The following is an 18,750-nucleotide window of genomic DNA, read 5'->3' as shown; positions in this document are numbered from 1 at the left end:
GGGGAAGGCCCGGCCCAAAAATAAATAAATAAATAAATAAATGGAATTTAATTTAATTCAATTTAATTTAGTTTAATTTGAGAGTAGCCTTATGGGGTTCACTTTGGTTCAGTTTTTGACATTATAAGACCAGCAGGTTGTAAATTCTCACACACAAAAAGGACTGCTTTGGTTTGAAAACTTAATAAATGCAGAAATATTAGTGTGAAGTTACTCAAATAAGTTAAATTCTTCTGGCTGTAAGTAAACTGGAAAACAACAATGTATAGCATATTAATCTAACAGAAACAAAAATTCTAACAGATTCTTGTTATAAGAACAGTCTTATACACCCATTATACAGGGTCATATAGGATTCCTAGTGACCTATACTGATACGCTGTAGGAGATAAGCAGAAACAATAATTGCCATGCTCCACATATAGGATCTACATTTTCAAGTATTAACTGGAGCTCGGTCTTGACTAGCGTAAGATCACTAAGTGCCAGTGATGGCTTTGTATTTAAAAGTCTTAAACAATAAGCTGTTAGGTGACCATGTTTACCTGCCAACTACTCCCATGTACCAGTTACTCACTGAAACATTATTTATAAAATAAACATATGGAAACACTTAAAAATCAATAGGGAAGAAATAACAAAGTTATGGTACAAATGTCCCTTGGTATTTCAGGGGATTGGTTCCAAGACCCCAGCAGATACCAAAATCTGCCATGCTCAAGTCCCTTATAGAGAACAGTGTAGTATTTGCATACAATCTATGCACATCCCCCTTATACTTCATCATCTCTAGAATACTTATAATACCTACTACAATGCAAATGCTATGGAAATAGCTGTACATAGAATGTAAATGCCATGTAAATAGTAGCCTGTGGGCAGCAAATTCAAGTTTTTTCCTCTCTGAACTGTCTGGAATTTTTTTTTAATGTTTTTGATCCGCAGGTGCAGAACCCGCTAAAGCAGAACCCGCAGATACAGGCCAACAGTATACTCAAACACTGGATTATTGGGAAGTATTAAAATGAATGAACCATATCTGAACAACTTACTTTGTTACTTTTGTCTCTTAGTCTCTCTGAGCTTCTTGGTTGCTGTTTTTGTTTTAATCTGTAAAATGGAAATATGAACTTCACAAAGTGAGATGAAAGAGAATACGAAAGAAAAGATTAAGTAAAAGACATTAATATACACGACAGCTCCTACATGATATCAGGCACATTAGAATCTGATATTCTCTTGTCTGCAAAATAGGTATCATTGATGTTCTCTGAAAGAGAGAGGAATAGGATATATGATTTGAGAATAATCAATGTTTATTAGGTTAAGAATGAGAAGGTCAGCGAGACAGGAATGAGGAAAGAATTAACCAACCAAATGAGGGCCTAGCTCTCATTGAAGAGGTAATCACAAACGAGACTCTAGTCACATGAATCTACCAACAGGCCTCATTCCAAAACACTCACAAGCTCAGGACCCTTATTCAATGAAATATACTTTGAAATAGAATTTATACTAAGGCAGCCTGTAAAGTTATGACTTTTCTCTATTTTCAATGTTTATTTTGTGCTGAGTGTGAACTTCCAATGACTCCAATAGAGTGGGAAAACTGGGAACTGTATTTTTTAATATCCAGTGTCTATATAAGAAGAAAATCATCTTGAGTATGAAGACTACTTCAACTAATGTCATCAAGCTATCTTGCAAAGACAACACAGAATGATTTTCTGAAGGAATTTTAATCTGTGTAGTGCTGATTTGCTATAAACCATGTGTCTGTCAACCTTCATAAGAGATAGAGGGACATGTGAGGTTCAGTCGTAAAATGTGTATGGGAAAATCCTAGGCAATATCCTGAAGGATCTAACAAGGGGCAAAAGAGACAACAGGCCCCATGGGTTTGGACACAGCCTATCAGCCCCTTGCATTAATGCTCTGGCCCTCAATACAATGTTGAGAATAAATAAAGCATAAAAAATTATAAAGACGCTGTAAAAGCAATCCATGATGGTCAAGTAAAGCTAAAAGAGATTAAAAAGTGAATTGATTACTCAACTGATTTAAAATAAATGGTAAACTGAACTGGTTTTAAAATCTGGCTTTAAACCCTGGATGTGCCACTGAGCAGCAGTGAACCTGAGAAAATTACTTCTCTCAGAAATTCACCTTTCTCACTTGGAGATAAAGCTTAACTCACAGCGTTTGGAGGATAATTAAAACCTGTGAGAAAGTGAGTAGGAAATTGTCTCAGCACTTAGCAGCGTCTTCCCTCTCTAAGTTACAGTCATGCATTTTACTCTTCACTATCTGGTAAGTACCTTCCCCTTGTAAATTCTCTCTCCCTTTCTGCTGACTAGATGCAGTTGATGATGGGGCTCTAGGGATGGCAGAGCCACAGGGTCGAGAAGCCTGTGTCCTTAATTCACCACATACAGAAGAGCTGCTTGCCAATTAGGAAAACCCATTTTAGATCTTAAAGAACAAGAAATAAAATCCTACTGTGTTTGAGACATACATTTTGGTGTCTATTTGTTACAGCACTTTAGCCTATCCTATTTAATACGTTCTTGAAAGGCTGAACCACATTCAGGAATACCAGATACGGCAGAAAGTGTCAAAACTAGTCTTAAACAAATTATGTGAATGACTACCAACCAAGCACTGAGATATTCAGCATTCTACCCTCCTCAGTCATAGGAGACTGGCAGTAAGGCTTATAACTCACAGATGGAATCCTGGAAGTTTCCTCGGAGGGGTAACTAAGAGAAATGACTTACACATGGTAGCAAATGGGGCAATTTCCCCAGTGATGAAACAGCCCAGTCAGAAAACCCTACAGTGAAGCCCACTGTTTGACAGCCGCCCCTCCAGGTACTCAAAGAGCTGTCAATTTTTTTTTGTTTGTCTCTCTCCAAAATACGAACTGATAGTCAAGGATCACAAACATAAAAATATTATAGGAAAAACCCTAGTAACAAGGGAGAAAAGGAATCAAATGAGAGAAAATATAATAAAACTTGAAAGAAAAAGAAATAATGCAGGAAGAAGACCTAAAGCAATGACTAAAATAAATACCTGTAATTAATGTCCACAGATATAGAAATATTTAACCCATGAAAAAAAAAAGAGAATATTATTTTTAAAAGTAAAAATATTCTGGGGAAGGGATAAAAAAAGAGCTCTTGTAAATAAATACTGTGAAAGTAGGAGTTTAAAATTCAGTAGATAAGTTAGAAGATAAAATTGTGGTACTTAACCCCAAAAAAACCTACACCAAAAAAGTAGAGATGTAAAATAGTAGAAAAAGAAAGTGAGAAGATCAAGTGGAGGCAGAATGTTTGAAAAACAGAAGTTCCAAAGATTGACAAGAGAAGGAAAAAACTCCAAGAAACACAAACATTTTTCAGGATTGAAGAGTGTCCAGATTAAGAGGGGACACTGAGTGAGGAACAATGGATGAAAAAAGTGCCTACTCCAAGGCATGTAATTGTGAAATTTCAGAACCCCAGGGAAAACGAAAAAAACATAAAAGGTTCCAAAAAGAAAGAAAAACAAGTCACATACAAAAAATTAGGAATCAGAACGCTATGAATTTCTTACTAGAAGCTATAATACACTGGAGAATTGCCTTTGAAAATATAAGGAAAAATTATTTCCAAAGTAGAATTTGGGTTATATACCCAACCAACATATGAATCAAGAGGGTTAACAGAATAAAACATTTTTAGAGATGCAAGTTTCAAAAGTTTAACTCCCACGCACCCTCTCCAAAATGTAGGAGTAAAAAAAAACAAAACAAAAAGCTATAAAATCCTGGCAACAGGAGGTCCAACACAAGGCAAATGAGACCCCCAGAATATCAGTGAGAGATCCCAGAATTACTACCATGCTATCTTAGAGAACAATTAGCCCACACTGGAGCAAGAAAACAAAAGACCCCCAAAAGACAATGCCAGAAGATGAAACTGACAAGCTGATTAATGGGTTTAATCATACTGAGAGGAAATTTATTCTTCTGGCAAAGAATTTGGTGATTAATAAGTGATAGGTATAATGAAAATAATAGAAACAAATGAAAAAGAGAAATAAAATAGTTACTCTCCTTTTGATTAAGATCATAGGTTTAAGCCACTAGAAAATGATTTCTCAAGTAAAAAAGGAGTTCATACAGCGCTCCTAATATGGTGCACCACGGTGTCAGAACCTAGGCTGCTTCTCTCTTGTTGTTCTGCCATCTTCAGCATGTGGTTTCTACCTCATAGTCCAAGAACTCAAGCCATTACATCCACATTCCAGCAGGCAGAAATAAGAAAGAAACAAAGAGGGCAACAACCTAAACTGCTTTAAGACCACTTAGAGTAGGTCATAAATGCATTAACACATCCCACTGGCCAGGACTCAGTCACATGGCTGCACTAAGCTGCAAGGGTTGTATTGCTAATTTTCAAAAAAGGTGGGGTGGGAGAAGAATGGCTATTGGGAAATAGCTAGCAGTCTCTGCTTCCTCCCTCCAGCACTTTCTATTCTCCATATCCTACTTGTTTTTCCTCATTGTATTTATTAATCCCTAACATGTTTTTCCTTCATAGGTTTACCTGTTTCCCCTAACCTGGAAGTTCCAAGAGGACACAAACTTTGTCTTTTGTTCACCTCTGCACCCCAGTTTTTGTAAAAGTGCCTGAAGCATAAAGGAGTTTAATTAATACGGGTTGAATGAGGGTATGAATTGTGAATTCTAGGGAGAAAAAGTCTAAGAAAAAAACTTAAACATAAAGATCCAGTCCAGGCACAGATGATGTTTTTTTGTCTTGCTTGGTTAGATATGGACGCCCATCAACTTGAAAAACTGACTCACTACCTCTGGAATTACTAATTTTAAAAAGCCTCCCTTCCTCTGAACAGATGATTCAAAAGTCTTTGCAAAGGCACAACCAATACAACCACAGATGACAGCCCTCTAATAATTCCCTAGCCTTAATAGTATAAGCAATATCACTTCAATGTGTGCATGAATGTAACTATTGTGTAATTGGGTTTAGTTATGTGTTGTGTGTGTAGTTATGTGTGTAAGAAGGTAATGTAATTAGTGATAAAGGCATAAACATCAGTATAGTGTAAATTTTAACTATTTTAATGTTATTTATCAGATGAGGGAAAGGAAGTGTATTTTGGGTGAATGGTATGTTAACAGACCTATATCCTCAATTTCCAAGCAACAGATACTATCTGTAACTGAAAATATCAAGAAGCACCAGAAAGTGTATATAATTCAGAAAAAGGGAAACAAGCATTAGAAGAAACAGCTGAAAATGTTGAAAGCGGTTACTCTGGGGACCAATATCAAGAATAAGAAGACAAGATCAGAAGTCTGCTGATTTGTTTGTTTAAATTTGAATTTCCATTATCTAGTTCAGGGCCCCCATTCCTCTGAGCAACTAAGAAATACTCCAACAAGGCCATGCCGGAGGTGGCGATAGGGAGAGAGAATGCACTTAATAAGGAAGAGTGAAGGCTCACTGGTCTTTAGCTACATGTAAATCACCCGAGTAAAAATTAACCCCGGCAAACACGTCCACGAGTTAAATGCAAAGCATGACAGGCACGCATCCATACTGCCTTCCCAGTGGTCACACAAACTCGCATTCTACACACGAACTTTTACGAAGTGTATGCAGGTGTGCATGGAGATGAGATGAAATTAACCAACTAATGTCACAGCGGACACTGGGGGTAAGATCTCTTGAGGGTACAAAAGTGCACCGAAGGGTCAGGGCCGACACCTAACGCGCCTGACAGGGGCAGGTGGTGGACGCCTCGCTAACTGGGCTGTCCGCCCCCTCTCCCCCCGCCCCGCCCCCGTCGCAGTAGGAGGAGCTGAGCCGCCCCCAGCCTGTACCTACCCTTGCGCAGGAGCTGCTCCCTACCAGTAAAGAAGCCACAGGAGAAGGAATTTAAGGAAGAATACCGGCCGCTGCCCTTCGCAGCGCTCGAAGCCGCGCCATGCTTGCCCTCCGAAGGAGCCTGACTAAGGCTCTGGCCGCTCGTATACTGGCTCTTCGGGTACCTGCTGCTGGGACGTGACCAAAATGTCTCCTGGGGGAGGGGAGGGAAGGTGAGGAGAGGGGACTGCTGGGAGCGCGCTGGCCGCGCATGCGCCTACAGGCCGGAGAGCCCAGGTCTGCGAGATTGGTGCTGCCGCCCAAGTTCTAGTGCAAGTCCCACAACCCGCAGGGCAAGGACCCCGAGACACGCTGGGGGAGGGAGGGTGCCGTTAGGGGAAGACCCACTGCCAGGGTTGCCTCCGGCCGGCTCGCGAACAGCCATGGACGGGGGCCTTTTGCAGCCTAGGTACCAGGCAGCCACGAGGACACCCTTGAAGCGCCAGCTGCTGCGTTCTTGCCGCCCCGCGCGATTGCTGTCGCAGCACTGGGGCCTATGCCAGGCGGTGGTCCAGCCTCTTTGATTTGTCCTTTGACAGACCCCTCCAGGCTGAAGGGGGAAGGAGAAGAAGGTCAACCAGCAGCTAGCAACAGAACTGGCCTCCCCCTTTTTAACGAAATACGCAACCTCCCAGCATTTTGCAGATGGAGAACCTTAAAGAGGGGCCCAGGGTGCCAGTGGTGAAGCATCCTCCCAGCTGCCACTGTCTCCTGAGGTCAGTGCCCAAGTCAGGCAGGTAGGGTCAGGAACCTCACAGCACATAGGATGACAACCTCATTTAAACTTAATGAGAAATGTACAAAATAGACAGCTTTAACTGACGGGAATTGGTCTAATACGCGAATCTAACCTAAAGATTTTTCTCCTTCTGTTGTTTAGGTTTGTACTCCTTTCTCAAGGGATAGGACAGGACGGGGATTTACATAGAGACTGACTTTCTGTAAAGACTAAAGAGGAGCCATAATGGCCCCTTCACTCAAGATTAGCAATACAGCCTTTATCCTGATTCTCTCTACCGGGGCAGGGCCAAAATTATTCCTTACAACTTTATTCTGAACTTTCACTTTACTAAATGTCGATCAAACGCTCTCTTATAGGTGACTTGGAAGTTATTGCTGCTGAAATGAGCCCTGACATGAATATAAGGGAGCTTGAAGTACTCATGATTCTTCTCCCAGCACAGTTCTAGTTTCTGCCCTACAACAAAAATCACCTCCCCCCAGCACACACACACTTATCTCAACTGCTGTTTAACCTTTCCCTGGGCTTCCTTTGTTATTTGTTTCTTTCTCTTGTGAAAGATAACAAAATTATGTGCCTTGACCACATACTTGTTTCCAAGTATCAATACAAATTCCTGAAAAATCAACTAAAAAAGCAACTGTTACAAATACCCCACTGGCTCATTTTCTGATATATTTTATTTATAATACTTATTAAACTAGTATACCAGGCAGTTGTTTATTTGTGTAATATTGTCTTATTAGAATTTGGTTAAAAGGACACAAAAAAACATGTCCACCAAAAGTAGGAGTAGCTGGCTGCAGTTGTTTTTGGTGGGAATACCTGCTTTCATTGTAAGCTTAGACACTTGGGCAATAGGAATATAACTCCTAGGGGACATGAGGGGAATGAACTCAAGTAGATAATTATAAATATGACATTATGCACAATGAAATCACATATATAGGCAACTGTGTGTTATAACCAAAAATATGTCAGAGAAAGGAGCCTACTGGTTTCATTTGACATATCAGCTGGTCAACATAAGCCCCAAATTTGTCCATAGCTTTGTTTGTAACATAAGCCCCAAATTTGTCCATAGCTTTGTTTGTACCAACACTTGTATTAGATAATTCTGATTAATCAGCTTCAGGAATTGGCACACGATATCCAAAACTGCAATAACATGAAATTGTAAACACAAATGCCATACGAGTGTGTGTGTATACACGTATGCATATACATATTTACATACACACACATTTACATTCAGAGCATAATTTCTGGCAGGTAATTTCCTACCTAAAGTTAAGTTCACTAAGACTCAGAAGATTAAACACAGCAAAAATGTATATAGTGACCATACCTCTAATACAAAAAGAACTAATGGTTCTTAAGGGATATTTCCATCAACCTTCCATTTATGTGTGTGTGTGTGTGTGTGTGTGTGTGTGCGTGTGTGTGTGTGTGTGTATGAATGACATGAGAAAAAGGAGACCAAAATGTCATATATTTATGTATATGTATGTACATGTACATTATATGTGTATATGTATATTAGAAATAATGCATGTGCATGATTAACAATTACTTCCTAACACTCTAGTCAAGTATACACAGCAGACAGATAATTATACATACCTTAACTTATTTAATAAACACTTATTTGGGGCATTTAACTTTTAAAGTTGAAAGTTATTGCAGTCAGAATTTCAGAGCATTTTTTGTGGCAAACTAAAAAAATGTATGTAAAGTTTACCTGGAAGGATAAATGACTAAGAATAGCTAACAAAATAGTTGAAAGACACATTATATCCATTTGCCTCCTCAACTTTCTTAGTTGAATGTCCAGTGGACATCTCACACCTAACATATTCAAAGCTGAGCTTCTGATCTTTACCAAGACATTTAACTTCTAATAATACATCCTAAGAAAATTATCAGAATATACAGAAAAATTTATTTTCAAGTTGGAAAATATATGAAGAGGAGAAAAATTATGAAAATTATTAGATGTCCATCTCATGCCATATGCTAAAAAATAAAATTCAAATGGGTTATAGATTTCAGAGTAGAAAAAAGTTATAGAATTACTAAAATAAAATATAGATGAATTTATTTAATAATATGAATGACAACTATATGTCTTAAGCCAAAATAACAAATGAAGAAACAATGAAGGAAAAACAATGAATTGATGATTTTATTATAAAAAAGCTCAATCTTTCTGCATGCCCCAAAACACTGTAAATGAAATTCAAAAACAAAGAGAAACATAAAAACTTATGCAAAGGTAGATGTACAGATGACTACTGAATATATATTAAAGAAGATGCAGATTAAGACAATAATGAGAGCCATTTTCACCTAATAAATACATACTTTTATAAATATAGTACTAAATAAGCTGGGAAAAAATAAGTACCCCTACTGTGTAGGGTGCACTGGCTTAACCTTTCCCCTCCACAAAATTTGGTGATATAAATTAAAAGCCTTAATTTTTAAATTATTTTTCCCAATATCCTAGGAAATATGCATAGTTGTATAGATGTGTTCAGTTACACAGAAAGGAAATTGGAAAGGACGTAAAACATATAGTGGTCATTTGAATGATGAAATTAATATTTATTAAGTAGTATTTTAGTTTTTATAATTGACATATCTAACTTTTATAAGAAAAAACTGAAAATGAGTATGCACATTTTTTAATCTTAAATTCATTGTCAGTGGAGAAAAGGGAAGAGTAATATGTGGAGTATAAATCAGTGCATCGTTTCTGGATGACAATTTATAATATGTACACTGTACATATGTAAGTATATATAAGATATTCCCTTTGGTTCTCTCAATTTTCATTTTAAGAGATTATATTGAGGAAATAATGAGATCCAGACTGCCTGGGTTTGAATCCCAGCTCCACCGCTTACTAACTTTGTGACTTGGAGTGAGTTACTTAAACTTTCTGTGCCTTACATTGCTCATTGATAAAATAATGATAATAATAACCTACCACCTAGGATTATTGTGAAGACTAAATGAGTTAATACATGCAAAACGCTTAGAGCCAGGCCTAGCACATAGGAAGCACCCAATAAATGTAAGTAGTGATTTGTCTTTGACATTGTTATTTTTATAAATATACATGATAGGTGCTGCTCTAAGGAAGTTTTTGTCAGCATTGTTTATGATAAGGAAACTTTAGAAACAATGTGATATGACCCTATGTATATAATATACTTGTAATACACAAATAGACACACTCATAAATCATATACATCATGTATCTTATATAAGCATAAACATATATTCTGTGTGTATATAAATATTTAAACATATAAAAATACATACATATATACATAAATATGGAAAAGATACACCAAAATTGAAAAGTAGTTATTTCAGGTTGGTAGGATTAGAAATGATTATTGCTTTCTCTTTTTGTTTATCTGCATTTTCCAAAATCTATACAACACATATTACTTATAATTATTTTTTAAAAATTTAAATAAGTACAAGAACACTTATTTCAGTATTTTGTAGACTACCACACTATTTTGAATATAACAACAATATATATTTTGAATATAACAACAAGGTGTTGGGATAAAAATTTGCTATATCTCTAAGGAGGAATTCACAGAGCCATTAAAAATTAATATCACTGCCAAAGAAAATACTCATTGTTGATTTTTAAAAATCTATTTCTAAGCATAATATACAGTAAGACCCTAGTTTTATTTCACTCATATTTTTTGAAGGAAATAAACTAAATATTAATATTAAAAGAGGTTTTCTCTAGGTGGTTAAGATTATGGCACTTTTCATATTCTTTGTATCAGCCAAATTTTCAGTAGTAAACACAATTTTTTTATAGTCTTGCTTTTTAAAAGTAAAAGCCTTCTGTTTCTTCATCTATAAAACCAGTTTGACTAATTATAACTTTCTCTCCCAAATCTCTGACTCCTCTGAACTCTTATCACTAACATACTTAGTGTTACCTTGTTGTACTCATTATTTTGATTTAAAGAATAGGACTTTCAGTTTCTGATTAATATTTCTGTCTTTCTTATTTGTAGTAATGCCACAGTCTTTAGAATCTATTTCTGGTTTATTTATTTCTGCAGTTCATGTTCTTTGGTGGAACGAGAGTGCAGATGGCCGAGCAGCTGGGAGACACCAGTCTCATGAGGATCCCAGAGTTGTAGCAGCTGGTAGGCTACTTCACTAGGCACAAGTTATTCTTAGAACAAATTTGATTTAGTCAATAACTTTATATACCTTCTTATGATTTTTTTTTTCAGTTCGAGAAAGTGTAAATTACTTAGAGTCTCAGAAGAATATGCTTCTGATTCCTATATCATTTTCACCGTTGAAATAGTTTTCCACTGAAATATGAAGCATTTCATGAACTGCCATAAGATGTGTCTGCTAATGGTGCTTAAATTCTTCCAAGAGAGTCTCACTTTTATTTGAAGAAAATAGTAAGTTAATTCACTATGTCTCTGCATTTTAAAAGCCAGCTCTGTCCATTGTCACTACCACCTCAGGATAGTTCTGTTCATTTTCCCCTTGGCATTTCAGTATCTATTATACTTTAGAAATATGTAGTCGCCACTACTTCTTGATCTTGATTTTTCATTTGTTTCAGAACATCTCTTCTTCTCTATTTTAACAATATTTTGCTCTATAGCATTTTCTTATATTCATATAATGATTTTACATTTCTGTGACTGACAATATCTTTAAATTATTTATATACAGTGTCTATCTTTTAATCATGTCTGTGTTATCTGAGATTTTTAAAACATTTTTGCCCAGTAAAGTTTATTTTGTGACATCAAATGGAATTCAGAAGAATATTATATCAAATATATTTCTTTACCTTGGGAAAGTACAGTATAACCTGTGTCACCTGTTTTAATTATGGTTTTCACATTAATTACTTGTAACTTTCACTTGGAAAATAATTTTTAAAAAATTTCAGAAGACTTATATGCTGAAATGTGTTTACAGTTTTATTAATTTTTGTTCATTTTGGATCACTATTTAATGAAGATCCTTGGGACATCTATTTGTTTTAAGGAGATCTTTATGTTTATGGAAATGCTTGCCCTAATAAAAGCCTACATATCCATTTTGTTTTTTTCTTAATTTGCGTTTTATATTTATATTATCGTATCTGGAGCTTTTACTGTGTTACTATAGGATGGTGACACAGTAATAATTTACCACCTTTATTGTAAATGTTATGTTATGTCAAGAAAATAGCATGACAGTAATCCCAGAAGGAAGGTTTCTTCAGTACCACCACAGATACGCTAGGGTTTTCCTTGAAACACGTTTAATTTCCATTTTAGTTGTATACCTCTGCTTTCTAAAACTAGGTTTGGTATTTCCAAGCTCTTTTGATAGTCTATATTTTACATTTCTAAGACATATTGTAAATTTATAGCTGTATTATTTTATGTTTCTAAAACATATTGTAGTCTATATTTATAGTTATATTATTTTACATTTCTAAAACATATAGTAAATTATGAATTAGTTGTCTAACGGGAATTTGGAAAACAAGGTACAGTGTGTTAGGCTCCTGATAGAAGAAATGTCTAAAGGATTAAAAAACAAACAAACAAAAAGTCAGAAGGGAAAGGTGAGATGGTGCTCAGGTGCAGCCTATACTATTAACAGGCAAGAAAAGAATCCAAATAGAAGTTTTGTAATCCAGCTGTTGTCGTGTTTTCTGTTTCCCTTCAAAGCAAAACTCTCTGTAGAGTTGTGTATACTCACCATCTTCCCTTCCTTACCTCTTATTCTTCCCTGAAACCAATCCAGATAGGCCTGCATCTTTGTCAGTCTGCTGAAATGATTCTTCGGAAGGTCACCAAGGATCTCTTTGTTACCAAAATCAATGGTCTTTCGCTGCCTTTACCTTGCTCATCTTCTCAGCCATGTTGGACATAATCGACCACTTCTTACCTTCCCAAATACACTTGATTCTGAACTTTAATACATGGCATCTTACTCTTAGATTTCCCTCCTCCCCACTGGCCAGTCCCTTTTTTTTCTTTGCTGGTGTGTCTTCTAAATGTGGGTAGCATCTCAGGCCTCAAGAGTATTCTCTCTCTTCCCTCTCTCTAGGTAAGCTCATTCAGTCCAAAGGCTTAAGTACCATGTATGTGCCGATGATTCACGCACTTTTATCTTTTTTCCCATCCTTGCCTCTGAGCTGCAGACTGAAATACTAACTGCCTTTTGAACACAACCATCTACCTAGCTTGGGTCACAAATTAGAAGTCACCTTGATATCTCTCTTTCCCTCATCCCCTTTGCAGCCCATCAGCAGGTCCTGTTGGCTGTATCTCTAAAACAGATCCTCAGTGTTACAATTCCTTCCTATGTCTGTTGCTACCATCCTGGCCCAATCTACCATCCTCTCCTACTTAGCCCCCCTACTGTCCTTTCTTCCCATATAACCAGCAAAGTTCTTTCTGAAACATAGATCAAGCCACTTCCTTGTTTAAAACTCTCCAGCAGCTCCTCATTGCACTAACAATAAAATCCAGGCACCTTACACAGGACTACGAGGCTCCACAAGTTCTGGTTCCTGCCATCTCTGATTCCATTCCCTACAACTCCAGAGACACTGGAATTCTCTCCTTGCTCCCCAACTTGCCAAGATTTTTCCCACTTGGGGCTTTTGCACCGAGTGTTCTTTCTTCCAGGAACATTCTTCCTACCCACCTTCAAATGTTGGCTCCTGTTCATTTTATTCACATCTGAGCTTAAATGTCACGCCGCAGAGGCCTGACACCTCTCCGTGGTTATTGTTACCGTGTTGTATTTTCTTCTTAGCACTTAGTGCTGTCTGAATTTATTATATTTCTTTACCCACACATCTGTTGTGAATATGAATATAACTTCTCCATTGAAATTCAAGTTCATTAGAGCAGGAATTCGGCCTTCTTCAACACTGTATCCCCAGAACCTAGAAGAGTATCTGGTGCATGAGAGAGTTCAAGAAGTATTTGTTACATTATTGCATAATGATGCCAAACTGATTTTATAAGGACAATTTTAATTGATATTTAACTTTTAACTTCACCAAAAGAACCAAACTGATTTAACTTTTAACTTCACCAGAAGAACCCTCTGCCAGTTACTAGCTGTGTCACTTTGAACAAGTTCCTTATTCTCTGAGTCAGTTTACTCATATGTCAAATGGTACTACTTACCTCATACGGCAGGTTCTGAGGATTAAATGAAATACCTGACAACACAGTTAAACCTTTGAAAAAGACAGCTAATCTTCTCATGCTTTTTCTTATTCAATGTACGCATTAGCATTCCAAAGTTTCCAGAGTTTTTTTGAACCTGTACATGTTTATACAGGCTTTTTTCCTAGATAGAAGAATGTTTTGGTCAAGACTCATGAGTAACATATTATCTTAACTGCCTTTTATTTTTCAGTATTTTTTTCTCTCCCTCAATTGTCATTTTTCACAAACACAGTTTTCTGTCATTTCCTTAAAGTGGCTATAATGTGAACTTCAAGGGCGAGAGACATAATCGCGATGCTGATGCTGGGCAGTCAACCAGGCTCAGTCGCAAAGCCACAATCGTTCCGCCCGCCAAGTTCAGATCCACACCTTAGCAAAGGACTGCTCTCTACACGTCACGGGCATCGAGAGGTCACAGGTAGAGCCACGACTCCACTGTGCTGCCTAGGAGGGCCTGTTTGACAGGGGTTCTTCAAGGACGGAGATTAGCAGTCAGTCTCAGAAACAATGCATATGAGCTATGACAAATGCACCCACATATCATAGCACTACATAATCCTGGGTGCAGACTGCACAGCACTTTTTACAGAAGAAAGGGAAGGCCCCTCCAACACTGGTATCGTTTCTTCTCCCACGTTTGCCTATTTTTCCTGCATGCTCACCCTTGCCAGCACCTTGCGGGTACACCTGCCACACTGTGTCCTTGTATTTTGGTTGAATAAACAAAAGAGCACTGAAGGCTGCCTTGGAGCTTCCTCAATGCCAAATGAAGTAATGAGGTTTTTATTAAATGGCTTAGCTACAGAGTATTTGCAGAGATCTCTACAGCTTCATAATCATTAAGCAAAATAAGTTTATCTAAAACCTCTTAAACTTAGTATCAGTTACTACCAAAACTGAACCATGAAAGTGCGAAACACCCTATATTTTCAAGTAGTCCCCTCGATTTTCTTTTGTGATTAACAGGACATTTAGTTTTTTCTAAATTTCTACTTTTGGTCCAAGCGTCTTCCCTTCTATAAGCAGACATTTCTTACTTCTGTAATGACTTTATAAGCTCCAACAGTAGGTGGTGCTATGAATGCACGAAAATAAATTAGTACAGACCACAACAGAACTGTCACAGGTTTATTTCGTGACTTATTACAACATAGAAATATGCCTTTTTAATACTTCATATAAAGTTATTGACAATACAAAATTTTTTTCTTTTTTTTCTTTTAATGAAAAGGATTTAACTTAGAAATCTACTGTGAAACTTTTGTCTAGTTTTGCAATTCTCAGATATTCCAGTGCAAAAATAGATCCCATTACAGACAGCATAAAGTGCTTGGAATGAAGGGCCAATGATAAAGAAAAAGCACAAAAACATAGCTTCATCGTAGGGTATAAGACGGGAGAACAGAATACTTAAACCTTATGGAAGGTTAAACATTCTATAAAAAGGGATGCAACAATTCTGAAGAGAATTAGAATGATACGACTATAGCACTATATTATTACTAGTAAATAGTAACAAGGGTAGAAATTAATATCTCAGCGTCAAAGTGGTTCAGTATGACACATGGCTCTTTGGAAAAAATTTTTACCTGATATATACAACCACGAGAAGAAAACAGACATATCCCTTTAGTCAATGATTAGTATACAGTGAATGCTGTGCAACATTTAATAGTCACAATGCATATGGCTTCAGTACAGATGTTGAAATACAGTAGTTTGAGGTTTGGTTATTTGTTTTTTAACAATGACCTATGCTGGGCGTTTACATATAGAGGGCTTTGTTATTGTTTTCTTTTGTATTTTTCATATTCACAGTTAATAAGGTTTAAGGTGTCCAAAAGAAGCAAAAGCCGAAATCTTTAAACACTTTTGAAAATTTCTGAAACTCACATGGTTACATTTCCACAGGGATTATATAGAAATTTTACCTGACTGAGCAGAGAGTTGTAAAAATTTCTACTATAATTAGGCTTACACAGAAAAATTTAAAAGATTGCTGTTTGGATAGTCTAAAAGGTAACAATATTAATGAAGTAGATGGGTAGCTGTAGACTTTTTCTAGCTTAAGAGAACCTTTAAATCTATATTGAAATGTTGCATTTTTTTTCAAAGTAGTTCACAGTGTCTTTTGATTTTTTAAAATATGGCCTTGAAGTAATCAAAAAAAGAGCTACTCATGGTTTTAATATAATACAGAATTAGAACATGATTCTAGTGAAATGGGAAAACAGAAGCTTGATTTTGAAAAATATTGAACAAGGAGAAACAATTATTCTATGAGTTTTATATCATTAAAGATAGCATAAAATATGAGCTCATGCCAATAGTTATTGGAAAAATGCCTTCATTACTTGTTTATCATTTTAGAAAATATCGGCATTCATTTCTTTTTTTTTTTTTTAAAGATTTTTTGATGTGGGCCAGTTTTAAAGTCTTTATTGAATTTGTTACAATATTGCTTCTGTTTTATGTTTTGGTTTTTTGGCAGTGAGGCATGTGGGATCTTGGCTCCCCGACCAGGGATCGAACCTGCACCCCCTGCATTGGAAGGTGAAGTCTTAACCACTGGACCACCAGGGAAGTCCCCTAAAGGTCATTTTCTTTTTCCAAGCAACAAGTTGCATGATAACATACAGTAAATTTTAAAAGAAAAAATACAGATTTGGATAGATCTGGAATCTTGCACCTTTAGAGTTAATATCTAAATTTTTTTTAAAGGAGAAGACATTAGTAATGATACTGAAAGATGACTTTACCAAACAGTATTTCTCTCATAATTTTGTTGCCTCAAGACAGATGACATTAAGCATTAGTGCAATATTATTTTTAACAAGTATTTACTGACTAAAAAAATTAAACTGGGTTAGAAAAGTCTGAGATAATCTTTACGTGGGGGCATTTGCTGTTTTTTGTTGTTGTTTTTTTTTTCATGATAGGTTAGTGATTGAAGAGATGAAAAATTTGAGATTGTCAGAATGGGGTATCTGAGATTTTCAAAGTTAATTATTCGAAGGTACTAAATGCCATAAGCACAGTTTTATGTTATTCAACAAGCTTTGAAGCTAGCTGTCTTCTCTGTGAAAGTATTCATTATATAGTCTTGTGACCCTTATGACATTTAAACTTTCTTGGCTTTTGCATTGTTGCTATTTTCAAAAAGTGGGCTGCCCAATATTCTTTCAGTGGGTTCCCACAACCACAACAAAACCTGTATTTGTAAACCAGTTAGCTGACAAACATGGCACAGGAAATCTACTGAGACTTAATATCTCCTCACCGCATCCATCCATACTCAGTTATAACATACACTCAAAAAATACTTGATTAATGCACTGATACTAAAAGTATTCTAAACGATCTTAAAGAAACTTAAATACAATGTTGTCATGAGATCTTGGCCATCACAGTGTTTTCTAGTCACTAGGCATTAGATGATCCATTCGCAAACTTACATGAAAAAATAAAGCTAGTGCGGCAGTGTGGCCATACTCCTCTGTGCCACAGGGTTCTACAAAGAGGCCATTCTAAGGTTTCAGAAGTCACTGACAGAACTTACAATTCCAAATAACATTAAAAGTACAAAGATTTTTCTCAAAATACAACTCCATCTTTTCATATTCTAGATTAATCCAAAAAGCCAGAAATAATACTATGCTTGTATCAAACAACAAGATCTTGAGATGCACTGTACCGTGTTAGCAGACAATCAGGACAAATGGACACAGGCCTCCCTTGGTTTGAACGCATCATCTCCTTCATCCCATGCCCTGGCTTCCGCAGCCTGCGGCCTCAACAATGCAGTTGCTGATTCTTTGCTTCTTAACCAGGATCTAAGTATACTTAAAGAGTCCCACAAAGATAACCTTGGAGACTCATGGTTCCAAGCAAGGACAACAATGAAACCAAGTCTCACTCTTGCATGTCATCATGCAATTTACATGTTGCAATTTGCATGTCACCACCATCAGAGCAGTTCATCAAAGAGGGAATCAAAGCAGGACTTTCCCCACACAGGGAACCATTTTGTCACCTGATATTTGATGATGTCAACAGACTCTGAGCAGAGCAGCTTTCACAACAGTGTGCACGACACACCATGGTGCTTCGGGCTTTCTGAGCAACTTGGCATTAGTAATTCCGGTGCACTCATTGCCGGCACTGGCTGTGTCACCGGGAAACCAGTCTCCTGGCTTGGCACGGCTTAATGAATGAGGATGCCTTTTGATTTTGATAAACAATCACTGGCCATGATTACTTGATGAATTATTGTTGCAACCCCAGTTAGAATACAAAGGAACAAAAAAGTATGTCAAACCCATATGTCCACTGGGTTCCATACTAGAGTTTCACATGAGTATAAGGTAATAAACTAAATTCAAGTCTTTCTCACTCGAGAGCCATACAAGACATAGGCTACAAAGGCACTGCCCTTGTAATGGAATTTTGTTTTCATTGCATTGAATTGCATTGCATTGAATAGTATCAGTACAGTATCCAGTTTACCTCTTCCCACAAAATCTTCCAGCTCTTTCCTCTGGAACACTTCACATAGTGCAAAGGAAGGTCTAGTTCCTCCTTTCTTCTAGCCACCCTGTATGAACAGGATTCTTCATACATAACTTTCTTTCACTTTCTCATCCTGCAGAAAAGATGTGAGAACTGCAACATCCACCACCGTCTGGTTTTTGTGTAATGACAGGTCCTTTAAGTGGTCATCATCACTTTGGTCCTTGGCAAAGTTTACAAATACCTGTCAAAATAAAGGTGGACCTTTATAAATACCTCTAACTTGCTCTCTTTATTCTAG

The 18,750-nt window shown here is 36.8% G+C and overlaps 1 protein-coding gene and 1 pseudogene across 9 annotated transcripts in view; both read right to left on the bottom strand.

Moving 5' to 3' along the window:
• The window catches only part of LOC309665059 (olfactory receptor 13C3-like), a 146,224-nt pseudogene extending 138,487 nt beyond the window's left edge, over positions 1-7,737 (bottom strand). Inside the window, exons 1-2 of the transcript XR_014268431.1 lie at positions 5,925-7,737; positions 1,049-1,110 (exon numbers count right to left, since the gene is read on the bottom strand). The product of XR_014268431.1 is annotated as an olfactory receptor 13C3-like (transcript). The remainder of the gene's footprint in view (positions 1-1,048; positions 1,111-5,924) is intronic.
• Positions 7,738-15,054: 7,317 nt separating this feature from the next.
• ABCA1 (ATP binding cassette subfamily A member 1) overlaps positions 15,055-18,750 on the bottom strand; it is a 179,917-nt gene continuing 176,221 nt past the window's right edge. For all 8 annotated transcript variants that reach the window (XM_082471167.1, XM_082471165.1, XM_082471169.1 and 5 more), the window contains one exon: positions 15,055-18,693. In XM_082471167.1, coding sequence (XP_082327293.1) covers positions 18,553-18,693 — 141 coding nt within the window. In that variant the 3' untranslated portion in view covers positions 15,055-18,552. The remainder of the gene's footprint in view (positions 18,694-18,750) is intronic.

Source organism: Balaenoptera physalus (genome assembly GCF_965194825.1).
Source record: "Balaenoptera physalus genome assembly, chromosome: 7".
NCBI lineage: Eukaryota > Metazoa > Chordata > Mammalia > Artiodactyla > Balaenopteridae > Balaenoptera > Balaenoptera physalus.
The sequence above is the reverse complement of the archived record's forward strand: the minus strand, read 5'-3'. Positions and strand labels throughout refer to the sequence as shown.